Source organism: Physeter macrocephalus, chromosome 11, assembly GCF_002837175.3.
Source record: "Physeter macrocephalus isolate SW-GA chromosome 11, ASM283717v5, whole genome shotgun sequence".
In the NCBI taxonomy this organism is placed as follows: domain Eukaryota; kingdom Metazoa; phylum Chordata; class Mammalia; order Artiodactyla; family Physeteridae; genus Physeter; species Physeter macrocephalus.
The window spans coordinates 89916152-89930430 of record NC_041224.1 but is presented as its reverse complement, the minus strand read 5'-3'; the positions used below and the strand labels follow the sequence as shown (position 1 = coordinate 89930430).

The following is a 14279-nucleotide window of genomic DNA, read 5'->3' as shown; positions in this document are numbered from 1 at the left end:
GGCCTCTCCCGTTGCGGAGCACAGGCTCCGGACGCACAGGCTCAGCGGCCATGGCTCACGGGCCCAGCCGCTCCGCGGCATGTGGGATCTTCCCGGACCGGGGCACGAACCCGTGTTCCCTGCTTCGGCGGCGGACTCTCAACCACTGCGCCACCAGGGAAGCCCCTCACTGCTTTTTAAGAACAGTTTTCCTATTAGAAAAAAAGTTTTTATTCTGGTGTTTAAAAAAACACATACGCTCAACATTTCAATCAAGTAGACATGTTTGACATAGTGCATTTACTCTGGGGAGTGAGGGAAGGTGAAGCAAGATAGGGGCCGAAAATAGAGTGTTGGACATACACACTGCAATATATAAAAGAGACAACCAACAAGGACTTACTGTATAGCACAGAGAACTATACTCAATATTTTGTGATAACCTACAAGGGAAAAGAATTTGAAAAAGAATATATATATCAGTTAGACATACATATATATATATATACACACACACACATATATATGTATGTATAACTGAATCACTGTGCTGTACACCTGAAACTAACACGACATTATAAATCAACTATACTTCAATAGAAAAAAAAAAAGAGTGTTGTAGACAGAACTGGGAGCTCTTGTCTGGGCTCCACCACTAAGTTGTTGTGTGGCGTGGGGCAAGTCACTTCACATCTCTGAGCCTCTCTCCTCAACTGCAAAATGAAGGTTTTGGACCTGGTGATCTCTGAAACTCTGTATTCCAATTAATGCTCTAGTGGTCAGGGGTGGTCAAGGACTGGTCAGATCAAGGGATGTGTGAGAGTTTAAAGAGAATAGGAACAACAGGTCAAACCTACCAGGATTTTCCTCAGTTCTAGAAGAATCTATTTCTTCATCTACTTCAAGAAAGAAATATAATAACCTCCATGCCAAATTGTCAGTTTTAGCTGGAATTATTTCCTCCCACCCGTATTACGTCTCTTTTGACCACCAATAACTTTGAAAAAAGGGAAACTAGCAGAGGCAGAAAGCACCTCCATTAGCTGTGGGCACCTGATCCACACCACCAAGGTCTGCCTTTATTTTGCATAAACCATGGGACAGTCTCTTCAAGGGTTTCCCAGGGTTAGAAATCTTCCTCTTTCGGGCTTCCCTGGTGGCGCAGTGGTTGCGCGTCCGCCTGCCGATGCAGGGGAACCGGCTTCGCGCCCCGGTCTGGGAGGATCCCACATGCCGCCGAGCGGCTGGGCCCGTGAGCCATGGCCACTGAGCCTGCGTGTCCGGAGCCTGTGCTCCGCAACGGGAGAGGCCGCAGCAGAGGGAGGCCCGCATACCACAAAAAAAAAAAAAAAAGAAATCTTCCTCTTTCAAGGTTAGAGTTACTAGACTCTCTATGTATGTGGCAGGGCCTTTTTCTCTTATCACTTTTGTCCAGAGAGAACAGAGAAGGGTTAACTCCTGCTGTTCCTACAGACCTCAGACTGGACACCAAGCCCCAGCATGACCCGGCCAGCAAGACCACGTGAGCTAGGCCACGGTCCCAAGAGTGCCATCCACCATCATTCACCCTGGCCTGCCCCCTGGACCAGTCCGCCCTCCGCTCCTCCCTGGAATCCCACACTTGGATGCTGTTCCATGTGACTCCCATCTCACCATCTCTCTAAAATTTTGACCACCTGCACCCATGCCAGTGCAATGTTTCTGCTTTACTGGTGAAGCCAGCTCAGTGTTAGTAAGAGGGTGCTAAGGACATTCCATCTCTTCTCTATTAAGACAAAGATGTGAAAAGTTATTTCCTTCAGAAAAGAGATCCTAACACAAGGAGATTTCAGACCAGTGGGAAAGGAGACCTGGGGTCTCAGGATCTTAGGCAGCATTCTATTCAAACTCTTGTTTTAAATATGAGAAAATGAGGAGGTGAAATGACTCATCCCAGGTCACACAGCTGGCTAGTGTCAGAGCCATTACTTTAACCCAGATCTCATAATTCCTAGACCAGTGCTCTCCTGCAGAAAAGACACTTGGGGCAGACAGAACATTGTGGTACCGTCGACCACATCTATTGTAGACAATAGACAGTAGACAATACTAGTCTACAGCTTCAGGATGGTGAGACTATACCGTGAGATTTACAAAGGAAGTTAAAAAGATCATATTTGCACACAAAGCTGAGGAGCCCAATACCCAAGAAAGTCTCTGTGGACAAACACATTGCAGTAAATGTACTTGGGGACAGTTAAGGGTTGAATTGCATTGCTCGAAAAGATAAGGTGAAGTCTTAACCCCCCAGAACCTATGAATGGGGCCTTATTTGAAAGTTGAGCCTTTGCAGATATAATCAAGTTAAGATGAAGTCATAATGGAGTAGTGTGAGCCCTAATCTAATGACTGGTGTCCTTGGACACACAGGAGAGAAAGCCATGTGAAGATGAAGGCGGAGACTGGAGCCATGCATCTATAAGCCAAGGAATGCCAAGGATTGCGAGCAGCCCCCAGAAGCTAGAAGAGGCAATGAAGGATCCTCTCTGAGAGCCTTCAGAGAGATCGTGTCCTGCCGATAGCTTGATTTCAGACTTCTAGCCTCCAGAACTGAGAGAGAATAAATGCCTCTGGTTATAAGTCACTCAGTTTGTGATACTTGTTACAACAGCCCTAGGACACTAATACAGTCTGGGGAAACCGTTGGGCTGGGTGAGGCTGAAGTGAGGAGACTGAAATCATGCAAATGAATGCAAGCGGACAAATTCTATGGGTTGGTCCTATAATAAAGTTCTCCTGCCCAGCGTGGTCCTTCATCTGTGCTACTCCATTTACGAACCTGCAGGACTGCCTGACTTGCTCAGAGGTAAGGGGAGAGGGTGGGAAGAAGACAAGCACTGGAGTGAGACAAACCTGGATTTGAATTCTCAGTCTGCTACTTACGTAAGGGGTAAAGTGTAGGGTAGACGACAAACTCTTGGGGTCTTTGTGCCCCCACCTGGAGAAAACAGCCTTCCTCAGAGGGTTATTGTGAGAGCTACTGTGCTTACCTGTGGCAGTTCTATCCAGGTTAGTTTCTTTGCCTCTACTTTATTTAGTCTTTGAATTAATTTGTAGTCAATCTATGGACAGGGTGTGGGAAAGGAAACTAACATTTAAATACCTCCCATGTGGAGAAAGGAGCTTTAGTACCTTTAAATGCTGGTGATGGTACATTATGTATGAAAGTGGTTAAGAGAGTAAATCCTATGACTTCTCATCACAAGGAAAAAGTATTTCTTTCCTTTTCTTTTATTTTGTATCTATGTGAGGTGACGGATGTTCACTAAACTTACTGTGGTGATCATTTCATGATGTATGTAAGTCAGATCATGATACTGTACACCTTAACATTACAGTGCTGTATGTCAATTATATCTCAATAAAACTGGAAGAAGAAGAAAAATGCTGGTGATGGGGGCACCTTAAAGGCCACACAGACCAGTCCTCTCATTTTAGACACACGAGCACTGGTCATGTTGTATATTTTCCACGCTCACCATGCACAGACCACGTTGAGCACCTGGGAGACCTCCACATGAATGTTTCTTGCTAGATGAAGTGACTTGGGAAGACCTCATAAAGAAATGAAACTTAATCTTATGGTGGGAACAAATGTCACCATTTGGCCACCTTTAACAGACTTCACCCACCTCACTACTTTGCCCAGACCCAGTCTGGCTGTCCATTTCTAACTTGATATCTCTCAAAGAATGGTTTGCTAGCCCACCTTCCTTGAGAGACCTTCAGGGGGTTCAAGTTCTGAGCTTAAAAGAAAGTGCTCAGGATTCATCAAGTATTCTCAGCTGTAAAATGGATTCTACATCATAAGACCAAAAGAAGAGTCCTTTTAAAAAGGATATTTAATCCAAAGTCAACTCTAACTTAGAGTAGATGGCAAATTAAGTCCCTAATGTGAAGATAAAAGATGCAAGACAAACTTAAAAGTAGCTCTAACTATGCCATTTTTTTACACAGAAAGAATACAGTATCCTCCATCTCTACCCAATAACTGCCTTTCTTATTTCCCCTGCTTTATTGCTCCCTAGCACTTATTACATGTGACATATTATATTTGCTTGTTTATTCAATCATGGCTCAACTTCCCTCACTGGAATGTAAGTTCCATGAGGGCTCCGACCTGGTCTCTTAATTCACTGATGTATGCCCAAGGCCTGGAACAGTTCTTGTCACATTATTGGTTCACAGTACATATTTTCTCAATAGATGAGAGAATGAATAAAATAAATTTGGGCAAAGAGAGGAGCAGTCACATGATGTGGATAAGAGAGTAGAATATCTGGCTGCCTTTTGCCTAAAAGAGTTGCCCCTATGTCCACTAGCCATCAAGAATATCTCTATCACCTCATACCAGTCAGAATAGCCATCATCAAAAAATCTACAAACAATAAATGCTGGAGAGGGTGTGGAGAAAAGGGAACCCTCAAACAATGTTGGTGGGAATGTAAATTGGTACAGCCACTATGGAGAACAGTATGGAAGTTCCTAAAAAATTTAAAAATAGAACTACTATATGATCTAGAAACGTCACTTCTGGGTATTTATCCAAAGAATTCAAAACACTAACTCAAAAAGATATATGCACCGCGATGTTCATCACAGCATTGTTTATATCAGCCAAGGTATGGAAGCAACCTCAATGCCCATCAATGGATGAGTGGATAAAGAAGATGTGGCGCATATATATATATATATATATATATATATATATATATATATATACATATACACACACAGACACACACACACACACACACACACACACACTGGAATATTAGCCATAAAAAAAAAGAATGAAATCTTGCTGTTTGCAACAATGTGGATGGACCTTAAGAGTATTATGCTAAGTGAAATAAGTCAGACAGAGAAGGCAAATATCATATGATTTCATTCATATGTGAAATATAAAAAACAAAAATAAACAAAGCAAAACATGTAGATACAGAGAACATAGTACAGGTTATCAGAGGGAGAGGGGCAGGTGGCAAAATGGGTAAAGGGGTCAACTGTATGGTGATGGATGGAAACTAAACTTTTGATGGTGAGCACCCTGTAGTGTATACAGAAGTAGAAATATACTGTTGTACACATGAAACATATAATGTTATGAACAAGTGCTACCTTTATAAAATAAATTTTTTAAAAAAGAATGTTGGGCTTCCCTGGTGGCACAGTGGTTGAGAGTCCGCCTGCCGATGCAAGGGACACGGGTTCGCGCCCCGGTCCGGGAGGGTCCCACATGCCGCGGAGCGGCTGGGCCCGTGAGCTGTGGCCGCTGAGCCTGCGCGTCCGGAGCCTGTGCTCCGCAACGGGAGAGGCCACAACAGTGAGAGGCCCGCGTACCGCAAAAAAATAAAAAATAAAAAAGAATGTCTCTCTCGCTTCTCTGCTCTGATTCCATCATCACCAAGAAACCTTTGATTTAAATCTTTCTATGTGCATTTTCCTACAGATGGGATCACAATTTTGGTTTACTTGGCACAATATTTTTCACGGTAAATTAATAGGTTGGCATTTTGTCTTTTAAAATTGGTTCACATCACACCTAAAAGAATTCTGAGAAGGATCTCAAACAGGATGAAAACCTGTGGTGAAAAGAGCAAAGACTGGCACACGGGGCAATTGGGTTCTAGTGTTAACTCTCCTTTTGACTCACACCTATGTGGCCTTAAAAAATTTCACTTCTCTGGACTTCAGTTTCCCCATAGAGGCACTGAACTTGATAACTTCTGAGTTCCTTCCATCTTTCACAGTAGGGTTTTATAAGAATTAATAAAGTAGGCTTTTCCATGTATTTTGACTTCCTAAAAGAGGTGTTAACTGGTGTCACGTCACTGTCTATTGGCAACATAGTATGATTCACGTGGATCATGGGGTCAGCACTTTTCCTGGGGTCAGTCATCATTGCCAGGAAAAGACAGTCGGCATCCTCATTAAAAATCTAAAATGCCAGTGGTGACACTCTCTAAGGAAAATGGAGATCACACAGCAACTCTTTCACATTTAAAATTGTACAGGTGTGTGGGTGTGGCGAGGTGGAAGGAAGTACAAGAGGGAAGGAAAGGCAAGGCAGACGGTAGAGGATGTCTAGGTGATGAGAAGGCAGATGCCAAGTATGGGTTTGGAGAGTCACATTTTTCCATCAGAGCCTGGCAGATGCTTAAGCTTGACCAATGAGAATTGCCCACGAACTTTTAGTAGATACTTGTAACTATTTCCATTTTGAGCTGTGTCACTGTGAGGGAGGGTAAGAGCTGAGTGTCCCATAAATTTATCTTCCTTGGAGATTTTTGTTATCAGTTTACCTAGGCTGCCTAGCCTGCTCTCAATGTAACCCTTCCAGTGTTCATTATCTGGCCTTCTTTGAGATCTTAACTGCCTGTGTGTGATACAGTTATTGGCCTATCTCTTAAATGTCTACTTTCAGATCAGACTTCTCACCTGAATGCTAGTCTTATACAACTGCTACCTACAAATTAGTACCACTTAGATATCATCCCTTTAAACATAACATGTCAAAAGCAAACTTAGCATGACCCCCTTCCCAACTCATTCTGTTTCTATCACTGACATCACCAATCCCATTCTGAGGCTAACATTTGAAGTTATTTTTCATTCCTCACAACTCCTTTATCAATAATCATCCACAACCTCTATAAATAGCAATAACACACTCAGCAATCTACCCACTGCTTAATAAATGTTCACCATTCTGTTATGTGTATTATGATCTGAAGTGATCTGCTCAGTCACCCAAGACTGTTGAGGCTTCTCACAGAGGCTCTTACATTCATCTCCTTTCTCTCATCTTCACCTTAATCAATGTTCCCATCCCCTGGTGCCTAAACTCCCAGAGTATCTTTCTTATTGGCCTCCAAATCTCTAATTTTTCCTTGCTTCAGTCCTTCTAAAATAAATTCACAGACTGATCTTTTTGAAACCACTTTCATCAAGTTATAGTTGGCCTACAAACCTATGATGGTTTCTGTTTGTGAATCAGAGTGTTTACAAACTCCCCATCTGGCATTAAGAGCTTTGGTCAGCTGCTCCCTCCTCTCCAAGCTACCCGAGATCTGTGTTTGACTCAAATTTGTTTGAGCATCAACTATGTCAGACATACTCTCTATCACCCACTACCCTCCAGCATCCCCTCTCTTCTCCAGTTAAGCCCAGTATGATGCTCTCCTGCAGCCACCACAGTGATACCTGCCATTTGGACTTTGCTCATATTCTTGCCCTGCCAGGAGTCTCCCCCTTTCTGCCAATAAAAATCTGATAGCTCTTCCAAGATGCACCTTTTCCTGAAGGTTTCCCATATGAATGAATCCCGGACCACAACAACCTTTCCCTTTATCGGAATTCCCTCAGCATTCTCACACCAGATATATATTGCTAAATATTGTCCTCTTATTATTCCACATGCATTTGTTGGTCTCCCCGATTGAAATGTGACCTCTAGAAGGGCAGAGGCCAAATCTTCTATCCTTCTTTTACCCAGATCTGGAATGGAAAAGGGCAGATGCAAGGCCAGTAAAGACCTTGATGTTGCACATAGCTCATGGGCAAGGACCAGTGGGCACAGCGTAGACAACAAAGACAAAAAATGTGCACCGAAGACCTAAGACTAGCTCCTAGCACAAGGCTAGAAGCTCAGCCATGTTCTGAGAAGTGTTTGTTAAATGCTGAATTAGATATTCAGAAATAATACAAGTCCCTTACACACCATGTATTCCTCTAGCACAAAAATCTCTACTGAAACACAGTGGCCAGTAAAATTTATGGGGTCTCAATCACTAATTAGATTTGAAATTCTTGAGTCTTCTTGGCCAGAATGATCCGTCCGGTGGGGACATCTCAGCTGTCTCTATGAGAAGTTGCCCCTACACCTGGCAACTACCTATGAGTTAGTTCATGAACACCAGTTCATGCCCCTGAGCCAAAAGTTGTGTGACTCCAATACAGGCCAGATATCTGTAGGGAAACCTATAAGCTCAGCCTCCCTCCTGCCCTCCCTCCAGCTACACAATGTCTTATCCAAACCTAGAACCCGGCCAGGTGATGTGCAGCCCCTTTCAGAAAGCAGAGAAGGTGCCCCTTGTAGAAGGAGTGCAGAGAGGAAAATGGACTTACCCTCACATAGTAGTTCATGCCCATCCCCAACAGGTGCTGCAAAGAGTGCTTGTCCTGCCTGCTCCCGGGGGTTGGCTCCCCAGGGCTGGGAAGGGGACAGGCTTCAGGAGTTAAAGAGGTCGCCCTGTGCCCCAGGGCGTCCCGCTGAGGCGGAGGTGCCGGCATGGCCCTATTCAGACTGGTTTCAGGGGAAGCCGGGCTGCTGGGAGCCGGGTCTTGGCTTTCCTGGAGCTTGAGTCGAGGTACCTCTTTGGTACCCAAGCAAAAGTTTTTCAGACTCAGCAAGGTGGCTGGGTTGGCCAGCTTTACGCTGGCCATGCGAGGGATCAAGGTGCATAGTGGGGTGGGGCTCTCCTGGGACGCCAAGGTGGCATCTTCAGCCGGCAGGTGAGGTGCCAGGGCGGGGTAGGGAGGCTGCGGCGAGCCCTTGTTCCCCGCCGAGCCTCCGGGGCTGCCTTCGTCCAAGGACGTGATGGACTCGTTCCGAAAGCGGCTATACTTGGCCCTGTGCAGCATCCCGGGGTGCCTGAAGAGTCCTACATACAGCACGAGTCCTGCCAGGCTGTCCGGACCGCGTTCTCGCATAGCCTTGGCAGTGCTGAAACAGGATACTGTTGCATAAATTGCCTCGTCGTCTGCTAGATAAACAGTGCGGAAAGCAAATGCCTCAACGCCCCGTGCAACTTGGCGGCTGCCACCTCTCCAACTCCGTTCTCGCCCTCGCCCGCCTCGGCTCCGGGTCCTCGAGGGTAACAGCCCAGGGGAAAACGCCTTCCCAGCTGATTTCAGTCCCTCCCTGGCCCAGCGGCGGCACCCGGTGTTCTCGCCTCGGATTCCTTGCTGGGAAAGCCTGGACCCAGGCTCGCGGCGGCGGCGGTAGCCGCTCACGGCCAACTCTTAGGCACGGAGCGGGGCCGCGCGCCCGGCCAGCCGGTCCCGCCGCATCGCTGGCGGTGCGGGAGCCTTGCAGAAATATTTAACGCCCCCTACCCCCCAGCCGCCCCTTCTGCACACAGGAACTTTCAAACCTGCTCCCTCCGGTTCCCACAGGGCGGGGCAATGTCTGGCTCATTAACCCTTTACTTGTTCCAGTGATTGCTCATTTTTTTAAAAAGGAGAAAAGAAAATGTATATGTGGGCCAAAGGCCCTTGTGCCTGGGTTCGTTTCTTCTAATGGCTGCCCTCTCTTGGAAGATCTTGTCATGCATCCCTTCTGGGCCACAAGCCAGGAGTGCTAGTGACAGGCGCTGCTCCGCATTATTTCAGGGACTTGTGATCCCTCCGTGTTCCTTAGATCCCCTTCCAGCCTGCCCACCCTGGCTCCGAGCTTCCCTCCCTCCCCGACTCCCCTGAGAGCTTCTTTCAGGAGCCTATCCGCAACAGAAGGCTGAGATGTGCAGGATGATACACAGAGTGTTGAAATTTTTATGAATGAACTTTGCTGAATGAATTTCTCTCTGTGTGTGCAAGCTAATAAATCAGTGAATGAAGCTGAGAATAGCTGTAATTGACTGATGGTCTCAGGAGTGCTTGGTTTTTATCCAATCAGGCGGCAGCTTGATGACTCATGCACCATAAATATACTAAACTAGTAGCCAGGAGAAATAAAGCTGGAGGGAGAGAAAGGAGAGATTTTATTTTGTGATATCTGAGGAAAGGGTTAAAGGGAAAGGCAATCTTTAGTGTAAATCATCTGCAAGCTGGGCAGCAGGTTAAAAGGTCCATTTTCTTTTTTGTTGAGATGGCTGGGAAAGCCAAGCAGAAGAGCTAAAAATTAGACCCATTGTTCCACGGATATTAGGACATATGGTACACAACTCCCGGGGGAAGACGTGATGCATTTTTCTTAGAAACATAGTTCTTTTTTTATTGATTGCTGGTTCCATCTCCCGTCTGGTGCAACTTCCTGTACCTATCAAATGCATTCTGAAGACATGATGACAACTGCAAGAGGCTTAGCACACAGGAAGCCAGGAAGGGAGCTGAGAAAGGGAAATGCTGGTTCTTTTAGGAATGGAAAAGAGGAAACTGCTGAAGCACTGAGAGGATGTGAAATCACATATCAGAAGAGACAAGAAAATCTCGGCTGAAGGTTACATTTCTTGGTGGGCCAAGGCTCTTGCATCTGAAACTGAACATTAATCCAAAAATTAAAACAAACCAGCAGCCACGGGAATCAGGGATGCCACCTTCACTGTCTTATTGCCCACAAGGCTGCGGTAGGCTCACGTGTATTTATGACTTTGGTGGCATGAGTTCCCTTGAGATCCAAACACAGGTTCTGAATTAAACGGTTACTTGTAAGCAGCTGAAAAGGCATCCTTGCTGGCTTCCTGCTCCCCCACAGAAATTCTGCACCTTTTCACAGCCCGCCTGCCAAAACTGTTAGGATGGTTTTTCCCTGGGAAAGCCTTTTTTGCATCTTCATAAATCTTCCCGTCAATGCTCACTGACCTCCCCTCTCTACCCTCACAACCCTCCTCCTGGCAAAACTGAAGAGAGTGGCTAAGCCAGTTGGACTCCACATCCCTGGGGCTGAGGAGACAGGCTCTGGGCAGGACTGTGAAGTAAGCTTCCTCATTTTCTTTCCTCCCTGCCTCTCTCCTTCTCTCACAAGGGTCCCTTCCTTGGTGTCACAGACCCCATGCTGTGCTGCCTTGAGAAAGTTACTTTACCTCTCTGTGCCTGAATGCCCTCACCTGTTAGGAGCAGCCACCTAATGGAGATGTTATAAGGGCTCATGAGATAATCCTAATCCCTCTAAGGCACTTGGCACCATGCCTCACACAGTGCCTGCCTCACCAAGCACATGACTGGCAGTGTAAAGAAAGGCCATTGGAACTTGGGCTGCCTGCCCCTGAAGCTGGCACTCTTACCCCCTACAGAGTAGAGTCTACACCATCCAAGGCAACTACAAAGAAAAATTAGCACAAAGTAGGAGAAGCTGAGAAAGCCAACACTGTTCAAAGAAACAATTTCCTAACACTCGTGTGGGCCTGGAGAAGGAAGGATAAACAGGAGCCCGCCTGGCTTATGTGAGTCCTGGCTGAGGTCTTCATGCCTGGAGGACGGGGTGCCCAGGGGGCCTGCTCACCCAGGCAGGCACTGTGCCGGCCACACTCCAGGGGCTCAGACCAGCCCCCGTCCCTCAGGAGGAATGAATCCTAGAAGGGCTGGGGAGGAGAGGGAGGGGAACCAAGTGGGACCAGGTAAGATAAGAAAGCAGCCATGGCCACCGTGGGCTGCTTCCCTGTCCCTAGGGACCCTGGAGATCTTGGCTCTGGTAGGCATCTCTGCCGGGGCCTTTTATGAGGGTGAGAGAAACCAGATCTGCAACTGGGGAGCGGGGAACAGCCTCAGAGGCCCAGCCAGTCCGGCCGGGCAGCTCTCAGCCCAAAGACGGAAGCTGAAAAACTACCCCAACAGCCCCAGAGCAGGCTCATTAACTGAGTAAGATCTCCATTCCAGGTGGGTGGGTGGGCAAGGCCGATGGCTTCCTTTCTCCCAGGATGTTAGAACGTCCTCTTCAGTTAGTAATGATGAAAATAATATTAACAAGAGCTACTAATGATGGAACAAAAGACAGTTTACCTGCACTCACATTCAATCATTATAACAGATGTCAGAGGCCGGCACAATTTTCATCACCGCCTTACCGACGTGGAATATAGGCTCAGAGCAAGTTCAGTGACTTGGGCAAGGTCCCCTGGCTGTTGAACAATGAGGCCAGGATCCCTCCAGCAGCTCAGCCTGGCTGCAGAGCCTGTGCTGGTAGCCACTGTACTCCGCTGCCGCCCAGGACACCAGAGAGCTCAAGTCTAGACCCCAGGCCTGTCATCTCCACACTACAGAAGACACAGTCAAGGCTCCGAGTTTATAGTAAGTCGCTGCGGCTTACTGGCTTGTGCAAGCCCCATTGTGGGTCTTGTGTAGAACTGAGCGCTGACTCACTTCAGGCACTTACCCTTCCCTGCTGGGAAGGGTAACAGCCAGTGTGTGCAAGGACCTAACTACTCACACTTGGTGCTCACTAAATGTCAGTTTTGCTCCCCTCTCCTCTTTGGAGATCATATCTATAAAATTCGCCTGAAATACCTCACAGGGCTGTTAGGAGTAAAAATGTGAATAATAGATAAGAAAAACCATTATTGTCATTAAATCATCAGAGTACATTAACCCCTCTCATCACTGCCCTTGGAAAGCAGGGTTCTGCTTAGACCACTGTGTATGCCTCCTCTGCTTTGAGACACACTGTCCCCCTCCAAGGGAGCCTGTTGTGAATCAAAGTGTCAGTTTAAGGGACAGCCTGCCCTGGCTGGGCTACTTGGGTGGAACAGGCAGTTTCAAGGAAGTGCTGGGTCAGGCTGGGCCATGATAGAATTAGCCAGGTCCTGCTAGGATTTCCTAGAGGAGTGGAGGAGAAGGGGACCTGGGCAAAGATGCCTGCCCAGGTTTGGAAGAGAACCCAATATGGGATTTGGGGTGGAGGAAGGGTGTGCTAGAGAGTATAGGGAGGTGGAGATAGAACAAGACAAAAATAACTCTGGGAGATGGTGGGCCAATTGCTACTTTGGAACAAAGTGGAGCAGGTGGCACCAGAGGCTAGGAATCCTACTCCAGCCACCGATACCATGTCCATCACAAAGCAGACCTACTCCTGAAGAACAGTCACTGGGCAATACCTACTCCTGAAGAATTTTCACCGAGGATGAGTCTAACAGCCCATCAGTGAGGAATGAAAACACTGCTAAAGCTCTATTTCAGGAAAAAAATTTTCCACAAGACAATATTCATAAAAAGCTCTTGGCAGAGACCAAATACCCTGTTTTTAAGAAATTTATTTTTGTCTGCCTTGGGTCTTCATTACTGCGCATGGGCTTTCTCTAGTTGCAGCAAGTGGGGGCTACTCTTTGTTGCAGTGCGCGGGCTTCTCATTGCAATGGCTTCTCATTGCGGTGGCTTCTCTTGTTGTGGAGCACAGGCTCTAGGCGCGCAGGCTTCAGTAGTTGCTGCATGAGGGCTCAGTAGTTGTGGTGCACGGGCTTAGTTGCTCCGTGGCATGTGGGATCTTCCCGGACCAGGGCTCGAACCCGTGTCCCCTGCATTGGCAGGTGAATTCTTAACCACTGCACCATCAGGGAAGCCCCAGACCAATACCCTTTTAAAAATGGGGTAGTGAGGTAGTGAACAAGGGTTGAGTCTCCGAGAGTCAAGGCCTAGCTTTGAAAAACGGAGGCAGAGTTTTCCCCAGAGTCGTCATTAACTCTGAAAGCAACATCTTCTTTTTGCCTCTTGAACCAAATGTTTCCAGTTTTCCCACAGTCTTCAACTTTGGTAGGTAAATAGCTCTCTGATGGTTGCTGTTGGCCCTCACTGGCTCTCATGGAACCAGGGCCAGCTAGAAACAGCACAGGAAAATGGATATTTTCCCATCTGTTGAAAATGAGATAACGTACCTGAAAGTGCTATGTAGAGGCAGATATCATGCAGACGAAAAATAGATGAGTTACTTAGGGTCAGGTTCAGTTGAAAATAACACAAAAATCCTAAAGAAGAGTGGCTTGAACAAAAAATTTATTTCCCTGGAGGTGGGAAGTCCAAGGACAGTGTCAGCTCTTGGCCATCCTTAAAGTATATCTCTTTTCCTCATAGTCCAAAATGGCAGATAGAGCTCCAGCTATTTCATCTCCACTCCAGGCAGCAAAATGGATGAAAGGACAAAGAAGGACATACCCACTCTCTTTAAAGAAACATCCTAGAAGCCCAACACAATGTTCCACTTACATCACATTAGCCAGAGCTTAGTCACATGGCTGCAACTAGCTGTAAGAGAAAATGAAGTCTTCTTTATCTGAGAATGAAGAAGTCTTTTGTCTGGGTGCATGGCTACTGCACATAAAATCATAGTCTGTTACTGGGGAAGGAGAGGAGAATGGATATGGTGATAGAAAATAGTATCTCTGCCATAGTAATATTTTCAGAAGACCTTCTACCTAAATAGAATTTAAAGCTAGCATAGAATAAAAACGTCTTTGGTCAACGGGGCCTATTTCCCCTTTTTTCTGTATGCACATGCACCATGTTGCACACACACACACACACACACACACACACACACACACACACACACA

General features: G+C 46.5%; 1 protein-coding gene across 2 annotated transcripts in view; it reads right to left on the bottom strand.

Annotated features, from left to right (window-relative positions):
- The window catches only part of SHC4 (SHC adaptor protein 4), a 131592-nt gene extending 122611 nt beyond the window's left edge, over positions 1-8981 (bottom strand). For both annotated transcript variants that reach the window (XM_028495359.1, XM_024117509.2), the window contains exon 1: positions 8149-8981. In XM_028495359.1, the coding sequence (XP_028351160.1) occupies positions 8149-8733 (585 nt within the window). In that variant the 5' untranslated portion in view covers positions 8734-8981. The remainder of the gene's footprint in view (positions 1-8148) is intronic.
- Positions 8982-14279: the final 5298 nt, after the last annotated feature.